This window comes from Anabrus simplex, chromosome X (assembly GCF_040414725.1).
Source record: "Anabrus simplex isolate iqAnaSimp1 chromosome X, ASM4041472v1, whole genome shotgun sequence".
Lineage (NCBI taxonomy): Eukaryota > Metazoa > Arthropoda > Insecta > Orthoptera > Tettigoniidae > Anabrus > Anabrus simplex.
The window spans coordinates 160,562,213-160,577,103 of record NC_090279.1 but is presented as its reverse complement, the minus strand read 5'-3'; the positions used below and the strand labels follow the sequence as shown (position 1 = coordinate 160,577,103).

Here is a 14,891-nt window from a genome sequence, read left to right as displayed (position 1 = left end):
TACACAACCGCGCAAGAATTGCAATTATATGTCATTTTGTTCCAAAGATATTAACTATCAAAGAGTGTCTACATTTTTCTGGACCCCTCTGTATTTCCTGATGTTTCAAATTTCTTCAAGAAATCCAAGAATAATGCTGTCACAGTAGTTGTTGTTGTTATTATTATTATTATTATTATTATTATTATTATTATTATTATTATTATTATTATTATTATTATTATTATTATTATTATTATTATTATTATTATTATTATTGGCGCACTTGGGTCTTACTACATTCACTTTCTCTTTGAAGGTTGAACTGTTTGGTTCTTGTGAAATGTCCAGTACATTTTAATTCGTTCCGATTGTAATTTTCTGAATTAATCTGAAGTCACTGTAGTCCTATGTGTCATATCTGCCAAAAATTTGAGCATTAAGAAGGGTGTTGATTTTATTTTGAGATCTTGCTGAATTTCGTGGATCCATTGTCCTCCTGTCTCTTTCCAAGATTTCTCATCACTAGTTGTCATAAAATCCATTTTCCTGGCAGTCGCAAGATGTGAAAGAAATACAAGATTTTATTCTTCATTGTGCTGGTTATTTGGTCAATCTGTTGATAGACGGTTTCATCACAGCAATTATAATAAGTATTTCTTATCCACCTATTCAGGACAAATCACCTTTATTGGTGTTTACATTTTTATACAATTAATTCTTCTAAGGGACATGTTTCGCTCTTATAAAGAGCATCTTCAACCATTAATTTTAATCTTAAAATGATGTTTGTGAACAGTTGTAAACATATTAAAAAAGACAATAGTCAAAATTAAAATTACAGTAGTCTCAAAATCTAATTATATCACATCTAAAAAACAACTTTAAAACACTTCAAAAACGTGATAATATGAACATTTAAAATGATCACAATGTCCATTCAAAACCTTGTGTCTGAAACTATTATTGAATCTTCATCTTAAAAACAGTACATTTTTTACTACTACTGTTGTTGCCTTCCTTTTTTTGGGGAAACATTCAAATGTGGTTCTGTTTGTTTCATCTTTCTCTTCCATCTCAACTTGTGACTGTGAGTTCGCCGGGCTGAGTGGCTCAGACGGTTAAGGCGCTGGCCTTCTAACCCCAACTTGGCAGGTTTGATCCTGGCTCGGTCCGGTGATATTTGAAGGTGCTCAAATTTGACAGCCCCGTGTCGGTAGATTTACTGGCACGTTAAAGAACTCCTGCGGAACTAAATTCCAGCACCTTGGCATCTCCAAAGACCTTAAAAAGTAATTAGTGGGACGTAAAGCAAATAACATTATTATTATTAGTGACTGTGAGTTCATTAGTGAGTTAGCCACCTCTACTCGAAAGGCCAAAAAGTCAAGCTTCTCCCTCTTGGGTATTTTTTCTGCAGCTTCAGCTCATCTGTGTTCTATCCACGAAGCAGCCAGAACAAAATCAATCAGGTGAAATATCAATCGTATGGTCCATTTTTTGGTACGAGCAAGAATTCGATACATTGCTATAACTCGATCTAAAAAATCCACTCCTCCCATATTTTCATTGTATAAGAGGACAATCTTCAAAAATATATTCTTTTATTTTCCTGCACCAGCGACGACACTGACTCACTGGCTGAGCCTCTACTTCACTGGAAGCTAAAATGACAGGCTTGTTGTCATACCATTTAACAATGGCTACTTGACCGTCATCTCTCACTAACATATCATGAGTTCCTCTTCGTGCCCTTCTCATTTCAGAATCAGTCTGAAGCTCATCAGTCGGTATCCTGTTTTTTTGCAAAGTTCCTGTGCCTTGTACTTCACACTCAGAATGGAGAATATCCAACAGATGAACTGAAGTGAAAAATCTGTCCATGTACTGTCGAGCCAGGTGGTAGAGATCTACATAATCGAATTACCACTTTTGCACTGATATCCAGATTTTGAAATGCAGCATCATTCAGAATACTATCTCCCTTTCCTTCATACAAAAAAAAGTCAACTGGTAGCCCATCTGGAGCAGAACAGACAAAATTTTTCAGGCCACATGGATTTGGCTTTCCTCTGACAAACTGACACATAACTACCTGCCCCCAGAATGGTACTATTGGTTCATCAATGGAATGTTTATCACTTTGTGGGTTATCTGGGCAAGCCTGCTGAATGCTTTTGATCAGTGGTTTCAATTTCCAATACTTGTTGCTCAATTTTTCATTTGCATCCACTTCTGTGTCATCTACAAGTTTCAGGTTGCTCCTTATCTTGAAATATCTTGCTCTTGATATTTTGTCTGCAATCTGTGGGACCCGGGTCTTCCTGGCCCAATACATTCGTCGTCATCATCATCCTAAACCATCTCCAGTTTCCCGGGTGTGGTATATGAGCCTCCTCCATCTCATCCTGTCCTTGTACCATTCTTCCTCCACCAACTTGTCCCAATCATGACCTCTCAGCAGTACATCGCTCTTAACTAAATCTATCCATTTCCTTCGTGGCCTTCCCATGGGTCGTCTTCCTTCTACCTTTCTGTCAAATTCCTTCCTTGCAGTTCTGTTTACTGGCATCCTCTTCATGTGACCAAACCACTTCAGTCTTGATATCTGAATCTTATTGAGGAGAGAATCGTCTATTCCTACTTCTTCATAATTTTCTCATTCCTAATCTTGTCTTTCCTGGTTTTCTGGATCATAGTGCGTAGGAATTTCATTTCAGCTGCCTGAAGTTTGGAATTATCTCTATTGGTCAGTGTTGTGGTTTCGAGACTGTATGTAAGAATTGGTGTATAATAGGACTTGTACAATGTCATCTTTGTTTTCATGGGTATTTGCTCATCCCACAGCAGGTGTCTTACCTGGTGGTAAAATTGTGTTGCCTTATTGATTCGATTGTTCACCTCATGTTTTGCTAGGTTGTCATTTGATATAACGCTACCCAAGTATTTGAAAACTGGAACGTTGTCCAGTTGAGCTTCATTTAACATGACTATTGGTTCTGCTCCTTCCCCATACACTTTCATCACCACCGTCTTGGTCTTGCTGATGTTTAAACCATATTTCTTAAACTCCTCATTCCAGCTTTGTATTCTCTCTCCCAATTCCTCTTCTGAGTCACTCCAGATCGCAACATCATCTGCAAATGTGAAGGCTTTGATATCTCCATGTTCTTTCCTTTTAATAGATTTCATTACTACATCCATTACAATAATACATAGAAGTGGTGACAATGAGCTGCCCTGCTGCACTCCTCTCTTTGTTTCAAATCAGTCCGACAAACCACATACTACTTGAACACAGCTTCTGTTTCCACCATACAACATTTTCACTTTGTCTATAAGGCTGTCTCGCACTTGAAGTTCTTTCATGCATTGCCAAATTCTTTCCCTTGGTACACTATCGTATGCTTTCTCAATGTCCAAAATTATTAAAAATAAAGGCTTGTTCTTCTCCCAGTATTTTCCCATTAGCATACTAATTGCAAATATAAGGTCTGTAGTTGACCTTCCTGGTCTGAAACCATACTGCTCTTCTTCCAAAATTGGTTCAACAATATCTCTGGTCTCTATTATTTTTTCCTATATTTTCAGGACATGAGACAGTAGTGTGATACCACGGTAATTAGTACATTTTCGTCGGCTTCCTTTCTTGAACAGAGGTACAATGATGCCCATCTTCCAGTCCTCAGGAATAGTATTTTCCTCCCATATCTTGTTAAGCAGTCTGTAGAGCCACTGTATTCCTGGAATTCCTGCTGCTTTCAGCATATCTGCACTTAGTTCGTCTATGCCCACTGCCTTTCCTTTCTTCATGCTCTTGAGCGCATTTTCAACCTCAAGCCATGTAATTGGTGGTTCAGTTGTGGTTCCTCGGCTTGGCTCTCCTCTATCCGTTGTTATGTTTTCTGTATCTCCATTCAGCAGCTTTTCGAAATAGTTCTTGAGTTCTTGTTTAATTTCTCCCTGTTCTTGTGCCAGAGTTCCATCATCACGTTCTATTGCTTTTATGGTCTCTTGATCCCTTCGCTTGTTCTTCACTACTCTGTATAGCAATTTCATATTTCCTCTACTGTCCTCTTCCAGTTTGTCTGCAAACTCATTCCATTTCTTCTCTTTTTCTTCCCTTACAATGTTCTTTACAGCAATACGGGGATATTTCAAGTAAGACATAATAATGGTGGCAGCAAAAAAGTTCCTCATCTCTTCTACTGTGGCATCCAAACAAATCCCTTTGTCACGTAGGTATCTGCAGTTTGTAAACTCTGTCAGTGTGGCAAGTATGTTGCTTCCAACGTATCTGTAGAATCTTGGGAGAGGGGGGATTATTTTTGGCTCTTGTACAGGTTCTGGTGGAGGTGCTGGGGGAAATGGTTCAAATACATCACACATCTTCCAGATACCCTCGTACTGGACACTTTCTTGATCATTTTCTCCTTCGCCATCTTCTTCATCCTCCTCCTGAACATGTGTCCCATCGGGGGGTACAGGAAGTTAAGTGATGAGAGTTCTTTCATCCTCGTTGTCAGAAAGGTCTGACATATCAGACACGTCCCCATTGACAATTTCCAGAATCGCATTGGAATCAAGGCCTAAAAAAAGAAACAAACATTGGGACGTATGCATAAAGTCTAGCATATGATTTTGCTACCTCCTTTGTAAGCATATGCTGGAATAAGTATGAATAAAATAATCTAGCAGTTGCTTTACTTACTGGTATTTACTTGCTAGCAAGCATTTGCTTAATTTTCCAGCAAATGCTGAATTCTACATGAATAAAACCTAGCATGTGCTAGTACTATGCAACCATTTGCTTAAGATTTACCAAGCCAGTCTCAGTTGGCTTGAAGTTTGTTCTGTGACAACTTAGTGTTGTCTTCCGGTTGATTTAATGGCGCAAATTGTGAATATCCGACGCAGGAAACTATATAATCCCAGACGGCGTAGTGATGAACGTGCATATAAACATTTGTATAGATTAACGAAGAAAATGTTGAATTAATTTCGAGCTCTTTCTTGGGAGAAAGTGACGAGACGCGTGGTGGTGCGTTAACATAGAAGGAACGAATGCAGATATTTCTTCGTTTTGTTGGCGATCCAGGTTTTCAAGTTGGGATAGGAGAAGATACGAGAGTGCATCAAAGTACTGTTAGTAGAACCATTGATTTCGTCAGCGAGAAAATTTTTCTAAAAGCACATCGCTGGATAAAATTTCCGTCACGTCCACAAGAAATCAATATAGCTAAAGAGGAATGGCAGCAACGCTTTAACTTTCCTTGTGTGATCGGTGCTCTTGACTGTGCACATGTACCTATTTTAAAGCCACAACTACACGGCGATGAATACATCAACCGCAAAAATTTCGCTTCTATCAATGTACAAGCAACATGCAATTCAAGGGAAGTTTTTACAAGTGTTGATGCTAGCTGGCCTGGTTCTGTACATGACAGTCGCATATTTAAGAATTCACGTGTGTATGAAGGATTGCGAGACCATGCGGGAGCTGCAATACTGTTGGGTGATTTAGGTTACGGGCTTGTACCTTGGCTGCTAACTCCTTACCGAAACCCTCAAAATCCACAAGAAGAAAATTACAATCACTTGCATGCTCATAACAGAGTAATTATTGAAAGATGTTTTGGTCAGCTGAAGAGACGTTTCCCTCTACTAGCAAACAAAGTCAGAATTTCTGTACAGAAAATTTCACGCATTATTATCTGTTGCTTTGTGCTGCATAACGTCTCTAAGCATTTAAGAGATGAGGACAATTTTGATAATGTTTATACTGAAGAAAACGATGATGATGGGGGTGAACAAGAATATGGTTATGATGACATGAGAAGACGTGGTGCACAGAGAAGAAATGAAATCGCTAATATTTTGTTTCAACAAGTTGCTGTAAATCAACTATGAAAGTAGTGAAGCACTGTGATCTGGAAATGACAAAATTTAACAGTTGTGTGGCTCGTGTTTTTCATTTAACTTATACTCTTACATCGTTATAAATTTATTTGTGATTCACTTCATCTTGTATGCTACTGTATCATTTCGCCTCAGTTGAATACAAATACCAACACTTATTTCTCTGATTTTATGTTCCACACATAATTCAAACTGTATGTAGGTTTGTTCACTTAAGTTTAATTTTGAAACTAATTTCCGTTCTTCTACTTCCTGTTGTTGCATGCGAACTAACTTAAGCTGTTCCAATAACACCAGTCTCTGAAGTTCCATGTTCGAAAGTCTTTCCGTCTCCTCAGTCTCTGCAGCTAATTTTATTTTCTTGTACTTTCTTGGTGGTGGTGTCGTACTCTGTAGCGATATGCTATCATCATTGATATGAGCTGCGTGTTCCTTACTTCCTCCTACAGCGCATCCTCCTGAAATGTTGATGAAATAGAATTACTGACCTTGATCTACAGATTAATAAAATGAACCCAACATGAATGATTCATAAAAGAAAGAAATACGTTAGGTCTAACGATTATTTTTCTAATTAATACACAGCTTGCGGAGTGATGTGGTATTTCATCAATGAGTCCAGTAAAGTTTAATACCGGGCGAGTTGGCCGTGCGGTTAGGGCCGCGCAGCTTTGAGGTTGCACCCGAGTGATAGTGGGTTCGAACCCCAGCCCTGAATATGGTTTTCCATGGTTTCCCATTTCACACCAGGCAAATGCCGGGGCTGTACCTTAATTTAGGCTACGGCCGCTTCATTCTCGCTCCTAGGCCTTTCCTGTCCCATCGCCGCCGTAAGACCTACCTGTTTCGGCGCGACGTAAAGCAAATTGTTTTAAAAAATTAATTAATAGACATACCTGGTACACGAGTGAATGATGGATTTTGTTGTCCTTCCATTAAATTTAGAAGTTCCTCCTCCCATTTCTTCAACTGTATCATCCTGTTTCCTGTAGTGTTACGGTCACTCTTCTTTTTCACTTCGGTCTTCATGTTATGGATCCTTTTTTTCACCTGATCTGCTGTGAATTGCCGCCCGAAATTCTTCTCGCAACTCTCGCATAATTGTTCAACAGCTTGTAATTTAGCTGTTTTCGTCGAAGGAGTTTGCGATTTACTTAATAACACTGGTAACTGTTTGATCATTGAAATGAAGTTAAAATTTACGTCAATTTCTACATCTGTTTCTGATATCTCGGACATCGTAGAACACTGAATATGCACTCCAGGAAATGGAAACGAGCTGTAAACACCAGTAACACCGAATACAAAACTCATAGGTTACGGCGGTCAACACGTGTTTCTATACTAACATAACGTCTTATCGGCAACCAGCATGCTTTGCGCGATTAGAAAATGCTAGTTAGAATATTCTAAGAAGTCAGCATGTGCTGGAAAAACTTGCAGCACTTTCTAGTCAGCACAAGCAAAAGGTTATTCATATGGCGCCCGGTAATGACGACGTAGTGTTTTATTCTCAGAGTAAATTAACCGTAAAATGTGACTAAAAGTGCGGAACATGTCGAAGATTAGTGAAAAATGGAATGTTGTGTGATTCATGTGATCGATAGTGGCATTATAAGTGCGGAAATTGCCCTAGAGACTAAAAACGAATGAAAATATTGACTGGATTTGTGAGCAGTGTGTTCGGAATGTTGTTGTTGGGAACGGCGTTGACGAAGCACCGAAAACAGTCGATGAGGAATATAAAAGTGCATTAGAAATTATAAACATTCTAAAAAAGGACAATGAGACTCTTAAAGTTGAAAATAAAGAATTAAAAGAAAGACTGCGATCGCTAGAATTTGGGACTGACCATTCTTCGAGTGATATACCGGTACAAGTAACAAACTCGAGCACGTGGTGTCAAGTAGTTCGTGGATGGCCGGCTAAGAAGAAATCTACAACTGAATTTCCGGAAATAAACATCAGAAATAGGTTTTCTGCCCTAAATAATTTAATTCTGGAAGAAAGTGATCGCGCGCGTGAAACCAAATCATCGCGATCCGCTGCCGTTGCCGTGCAGAGTTTAAAATTTAGGCCTAGAATTCAGATTCAAGACCCAGTTAGGCCTAAATCAGCGAAGGTAGCTGTGTTTGGTGATAGCCAAGGAAGGGGAATTGCGGGAGTGATTAACGACGAGAATATAGCAGCAACCGGACAAATATATCCAGGAGCTTCTATCACCAGTGTTGTGGAAAACTTAGAAGCAGCAACTAGGAACTTCGTGAGCGGCGATGCAGTGCTTATCATCGGTGGGACGAACGACGTAGCTCACGACGACACCAAGAATGTAAGATCACAACTTAAACATACACTAGGGAAGCTGACCCACACTAACGTTTTTGTAGTAAACGTGCCCCACAGGCATGATTTGAGTAGAGACTCGTGTGTAAACATTGAAGTGGACAAGGTCAATACAGATATTGTTAAAATTTGTAAACATTTTCAGAATACTCAGGTTATTGAATGCAGCAGTTTTGAGAGATATTGTTATAAAAAACATGGCCTCCATCTGAACAATTCAGGTAAACGAAAGATAGCAAATATTGTTCTAGATTTTATTAATCTTAAGATATGTACTGTAAAACAGGCAACTCACTTGAGTTATAATACTGACCAGGAAAACTACTAGAAAGAGCCAGCTGTACTTCAAGCTGGCTCAGTCAACTAGAAAAAGAAACTCAGGATAGTAAGGAATTTCAAGTTACCCAATTGCAACAGTCAAATTTTAGGGAAGAAGGGGGTCTGAGATTGCTCTTGGTAAACTGTCAAAGTGTAGTAAATAAACAATTAAAATTCGGTACATTGATGGAATCTTATGAGACTGATGTGGTGATAGGAGTGGAATTGTGGTTGAAAGAAGGGGTGGGTAATAGAGAAGTATTTCCAGAAGGGTACACAGCCTATTGTAGAGACCGAGGAGATAAAAAGGGAGGGGGGTTGTTTATTCTGGTGAAGGAAACTTACTGTTCACATGAATGGTTTACCGATGAAAGGGATGAAATATTAGGGATAAAATTAGTTTGTGATAATATGAAGGAGGTGGGAATTATAGGAACATACAGGCCTGGAAGAGAGGAAAGAGACATGGAAATCTTTGAGAAAATAATAGATTATACTTGTAAAAACAATAATAATGATATGGTAATAATTGGGGGAGATCTAAATTTGCCTGAAGTTGAATGGAATGGAGCTGCAAGTGAAGCCCATGAACAGAAACTGGCAAATAAGTTAATTTGGGAGGGAAGATTTACACAAGTAGTACAAGAACCGACTCGTCTCGATAACTTACTAGATGTATTCTTGGTTAAACCATGGGAAATTGTTGATAAAACTGAGGTAATTGAAGGAATAGGAGACCATAAGGCTGTAATAATGGATGTAGGACTCGTACCAAAAAGGCTTAATAAGAGGGTTACACAAGACAAGAAATTGTACAGAAAAACTAAAGTTGATGAATTTGGGACTTACCTTAAATCACAATTCAGTTGTTGGATAAGTGAAGGGAGTAACGTGGATACACTTTGGGCTAAATTTAAAGGAATCATTTGGGAAGGAGAGAAGAGATTTGTACCTGTTAAGAAGGGTAAAATGACCTCAGACCCTATTTATTATACAAGGGAAATAAGAAAATTAAAAAGAAAATGTAGAATAGTAAACAGGAAAATCAAAGAGCGTAGGGAGAGTAGAGAAACTAGAAAACAGCTAATGAGGGAACTGAATAGAGTGAAAAAGGAAGCAAAAGAGAATTATATGAATGGCATACTTCAAGAGGGTAATGACCACAAAGGGAAATGGAAAAAGCTGTATTCATATATCAGGAATAAAAAAGGAAAAGGAATCCAAATTCCTACAAAGGTGGGAGAAGGGGGTGAACACTATTTAACAGATGCTGAGAAAGCAAACCTATTTAGTAGGGAATTTAGAGATTCAGTAGATGATTGTCAAGAGTTGGAAACCGAAACAGAAGATAGAGAGGGAGAGAGACAGAGGGAAACAAGAAGCTTCTCATTCACAAACGAAGATATTTTCAGAGAAATCCAACTGCTTCAGCAAGGAAAAGCAGCAGGAAGTGATCAAATTACTGGGGAGGTATTAAAGACAATGGGGTGGTACATAGTGCCTTATTTAAAATTCCTCTTTGACTATGTCATAAATAATAGTGTAATACCAAAGGAATGGAAGGAATCTATAATAATACCAATTTATAAAGGAAAGGGTGATAAAAGGAAACCAGAGAACTACAGACCAATCAGCCTGACCAGTATAGTTTGTAAAATACTGGAGAGTTTAATATCAAAGTACATCAGAGGGATATGTGATGATAAAAATTGGTTCATGAGGAGCCAGTATGGATTTAGAAAGAAATTTTCTTGTGAGGCACAACTGGTGGGATTTCAGCAGGACATATCAGATCAGTTGGATTCAGGAGGTCAGTTAGATTGCATAGCCATAGATCTTTCCATAGCCTTTGATAGAGTGGAACATGGAATATTATTAAGGAAATTGGAGGGAATAGGATTGGACGTAAGGGTTACACGTTGGATAAAAACATTTCTAAATTCAAGGGTTCAGAACGTCAAAGTAGGAAATAATGTATCTCAGGAAGAGAAAGTTTGGAAGGGAATTGCACAGGGTAGTATAATCGGTCCGTTACTTTTCTTAATATACGCAAATGATTTAGGGAACAATATAACATCAAAAATAAGATTGTATGCAGATGACATAATTGTTTATAGGGAAATAAACAACATTGAGGATTGTTCAGAATTACAAAGGGACCTTGAAAGTATCCAACAATGGGTTGAAGAAAATAATATGAAGGTTAATGGAGGCAAATCAACTGTTACAACTTTTACTAACAGGAGCTTTAAAACTGAATTTGAATATACTTTGGATGAGGTAGTTATCCCAAAAGATGGCAAGTGCAAATACTTAGGTGTGAGATTTGAAAGTAATTTGCACTGGAAGGGTCATATTGATGACATTGTTGGGAAAGCATACAGATCGTTACATGTCATAATGAGGCTACTTAAAGGATGCAACAAAGAATTAAAAGAAAAAAGTTACTTAAGTATGGTTCGTCCATTATTGGAATATGCAAACAGTGTTTGGGATCCTCACCAAGAATACCTAATAAAAGAAATAGATAGTGTGCAGAGGAAAGCAGCAAGATTTGTAACAGGGGATTTCAGGAGAAAGAGTAGTGTATCAGAAATGTTTTATTTTTTTTTTGCTATGGGGTTTACGTCGCACCGACACAGATAGGTCTTATGGCGACGATGGGATAGGAAAGGCCTAGGAGTTGGAAGGAAGCGGCCGTGGCCTTAATTAAGGTACAGCCCCAGCATTTGCCTGGTGTGAAAATGGGAAACCACGGAAAAACCATTTTCAGGGCTGCCGATAGTGGGATTCGAACCTACTATCTCCCGGATGCAAGCTCACAGCCGCGCGCCTCTACGCGCACGGCCAACTCGCCCGGTATCAGAAATGTTAAAGGAACTTGGCTGGGAGACTTTAAGTAAGAGAAGGGAGAAAACTAGACTTATAGGATTATATAGAGCCTATACAGGAGAAGAAGCATGGAGAGATATCCGTGAGAGGCTTCAGTTGGAAAATAATTATATCGGCAGGACTGACCACAAATATAAAATTTGAAGGAATTTTAGCAGAAGCGATTGGGGTAAATTTTCATTCATTGGGAAGGGTGTGAAGGAGTGGAACATTTTACAAGGGGTAGTGTTTGATCCTTTTCCAAAATCTGTACAGATATTCAAGAAGAGAATAAACAGCAACAGAGAAAATAAATGAAGTGTTAGAGGGCATTCGAACAGTGCAGGTTATTGTAAATAAAAAAAAATGTGTGTGAATAAATTAATTCCATCCCCTGGTCTAAGGAGTTTGGACAGCCAAAGTAGGGGACTGCCTGTAGGGGTGAAGTACAGTGGGGACTTCGAGGGCCCTGGGACCGCTACGGTAGCTGTGAAGGCCCTTCAGGAACTCTGAAAAGTGGTGGCAAAAGGGGCTCTGGTTAAGACGCAGCAGGTCGTTATGCTACTTAGGTTCCAAAATGGGTAAAAAAGTAAATAAGTGCAATGTAAATTTTAATCTTATACCAGTTGCATAGTATTATTTGAAGTAATTCCACATACTGTATATGAGTTGACTATATTTGTAAGTAGTACAGGAGATATTATAAGTAGAATTTTGTAAACAATATAAATTTATTAAGGATAAGCCGTGTGTTTAATAGAAAACATTGTTAGCGTAAATTGTATAATATTGTATTATAGGAAAATTTTCTTCTCTTGTTAATTTAATATTTATTGCTTGACAATAATGTATTTTAGTGTACCATTTGCCACCGAGGTAGACACCTCATCTGCAAATAAAGAGATTTTGATTTGATTGATTTGATTTGATATCAATTTAAGCAAATGCTTTTACTTGCCGGTATTTGCTGAAAGCATTTACTTTTACTTATTGCTTGTGCTTGTAGAATGTTCTACATTTTTATGCATATGTCCCATTGTATAAAATATTACTTCAAGTGAGACCCACTGTAACCTATAGGTTACATCAATACAAGATAAGCCTCTGTTCGTTACACTTTGCCGATTCCTATAAAATTACTCATGAATTGCGTATTAGTGAACTTGTAGAATCATTACTACTCTTTTTCAGAATACTGGAACTATTATTATTACTGGAAAAGTGTACTTACTTTCACTGTGATGCGATTTCCGCCAATAACTAGTGGACTCCATTTTGTAAACATTCATTGTGACCAACTGTGGCGAGGTAAGTGTCTGAAAATCAGCGTAGCCGATGCTGCACTCTCTGAGATGGTATTGGAATCATTAGTCATTAGTCCATGGCCTGCACTGCTTGGAGACAGAGATAAAAAATTGGGAACCTATGTAACCTATAGGTTACGCGGGGCCCGAGGAGGTTAATGAGGTTTCACTGTATATGCAAGATTGTACGGGGAGCTACTGTATGTTAAGATAAGCGATTGATGGGACTAAATGTATTAAAGTCAGAATACACTGACATGTCTTAGGTCATGGGATAGGCGTCTAGTATTGTGTAGGTCCTCGTCTAACCTGGTGAAGTGCAGCAATGGAATGTCCCATTCATCTGACCGCCGCTATCATGCCTTGTTTGAAAGGCAATATTCGCCTTGCCATGACCAGCACAGACGGTGTTTATGCTCACTCTCATTATGCCAGTTCACAACCGATGCATGTCTGGGCATTTTCAAGATGTCATTATATCGTAGTGCCACTGACTGCTATTCCACGACTTCAGGCTCATCAGAGTATAAGCAGTAGATAGAAAGGAGGTGTTAAATAATCAAGCTGGACATGAAAGAGAGAGATAGTAGTAAAAAATAAACAAGAAAGAAATGTTGCAACAGTATGTATTAATCATTCAGGCAGAAAGGTGTTTAGTGAGTTGTACACTTCTTTATATTTCCTTTATCAGCCTGATTTATATCTCACTGTACTGATACTCTGATATTTACTAAACTTCTGTGAGAATATTGATTTGATTCCATGGTCTAAAGTTGTAGTCCTCGTATATGTAACATTTTACTACTTCCTTCTTTTGTGTTCTTTTGTATATTTTTGTATTGAATATTTTATTTTTAATCCCTGTTTGTAACTTTTGCACGTTGGTGTTGTTTTGACTCATAATGATATCGTGAATCTGTTTGTTGTCGTCACTGTTCGTTACACAGTTCCCCGGCCAGGAGATGGGCGCTACCCTCAGGATCCACAAGGTCCTACGAAGCACCCACATCATGGCGGTCCTCCTGCTGGAATGCCTCCAGCTCCCTTCCCAACTGCTGTGCCGCCAGTTCCTACACCAACACAGGTGATGGGACCACCAGCAGTGGTACCTGTTGTGCCTCAGCAGCCACCACCACCGAAGGTAGTGGCTGAACTACCACCACAGCCTCAGCAACAACCTCAACAACCTTCCCCAGCTGCTCAAGTTACTGCTGCCAGCATGGTCGCCAATGCTCCGAGGAAAATGCCTATACAACGCAGTAAGTTCAGTTGATAATGGTCATTATCTGTAGCCTACACTTAGATCCATTTCCTTTTGAAAGTACAGTATTACCCCTCTTTTACACTTTTCAAGGGACCAAGGAATACTGGTGTAAAAGGAGGGAAAGTGTAAATCGTGGGAAACAACTTGTACAGGTATATATAAAAATGCTCTGGAAAAGGAGGTAAATGTTACACAAATGCACATTATTAATTTATAGAGTATTTCAGTTACAACATTAACACAAATTTATTCCGGATGGAAAACTACACAATTACTGCGTCCTACCAAAATAGTCCAGAATCGATCTCTGTTTGCACTTCTTATTTCTTATGACCTCTATTTGTTTTTCAAACTCATAAAGGTTATGAAAATTATTTTCACCCCCCTCTACAGATGAGATACCTGCATAAAACATTCACTGCTGCACTTGTGCATCAGCACTGGTAGGCATCACTTCACTGTCTTCCTCTGCTTCATCACTGTCACTGGTGGGAGACTCAGCTGCTGTTTGCTCAGCAACCAACTCCTACACACTTCTTTCCTCTGCAGTGATCACAGAATAATCTACCCGAAGAAAATCTTCAGTAGTGCAGTCTGACTGCAACATTCTCCATACATCAGGTAGCAGGCCGCCTCCTGCTCCTCCTCCTCCTCCTCCTTGCAGGAATCAGTCTGACACGCGACCATGCAACCGTGACTTGTTAAATATCATAACACAAAAAAAATCACAAACATAATCTTAGAAAGATAGGAACATGGAAAGGAATACATAACAAGACAAACACAATGGCAGCTCAGTGTGGGAAATGCAAGCAAATGAAGAAAACAAGAACAAGCATGAATTCATAAGGACAATCTCCACATCTTCACATACTGCCATCTTTGAATAGGTA

At 38.8% G+C, this 14,891-nt stretch overlaps 1 protein-coding gene across 3 annotated transcripts in view; it reads left to right on the top strand.

Annotated features, from left to right (window-relative positions):
• The window catches only part of LOC136886330 (ataxin-2-like protein), a 214,277-nt gene that overhangs the window by 134,492 nt on the left and 64,894 nt on the right, over nt 1-14,891 (top strand). For all 3 annotated transcript variants that reach the window (XM_067159062.2, XM_067159063.2, XM_067159064.2), the window contains one exon: nt 13,682-13,993. In XM_067159062.2, the coding sequence (XP_067015163.2) occupies nt 13,682-13,993 (312 nt within the window). The remainder of the gene's footprint in view (nt 1-13,681; nt 13,994-14,891) is intronic.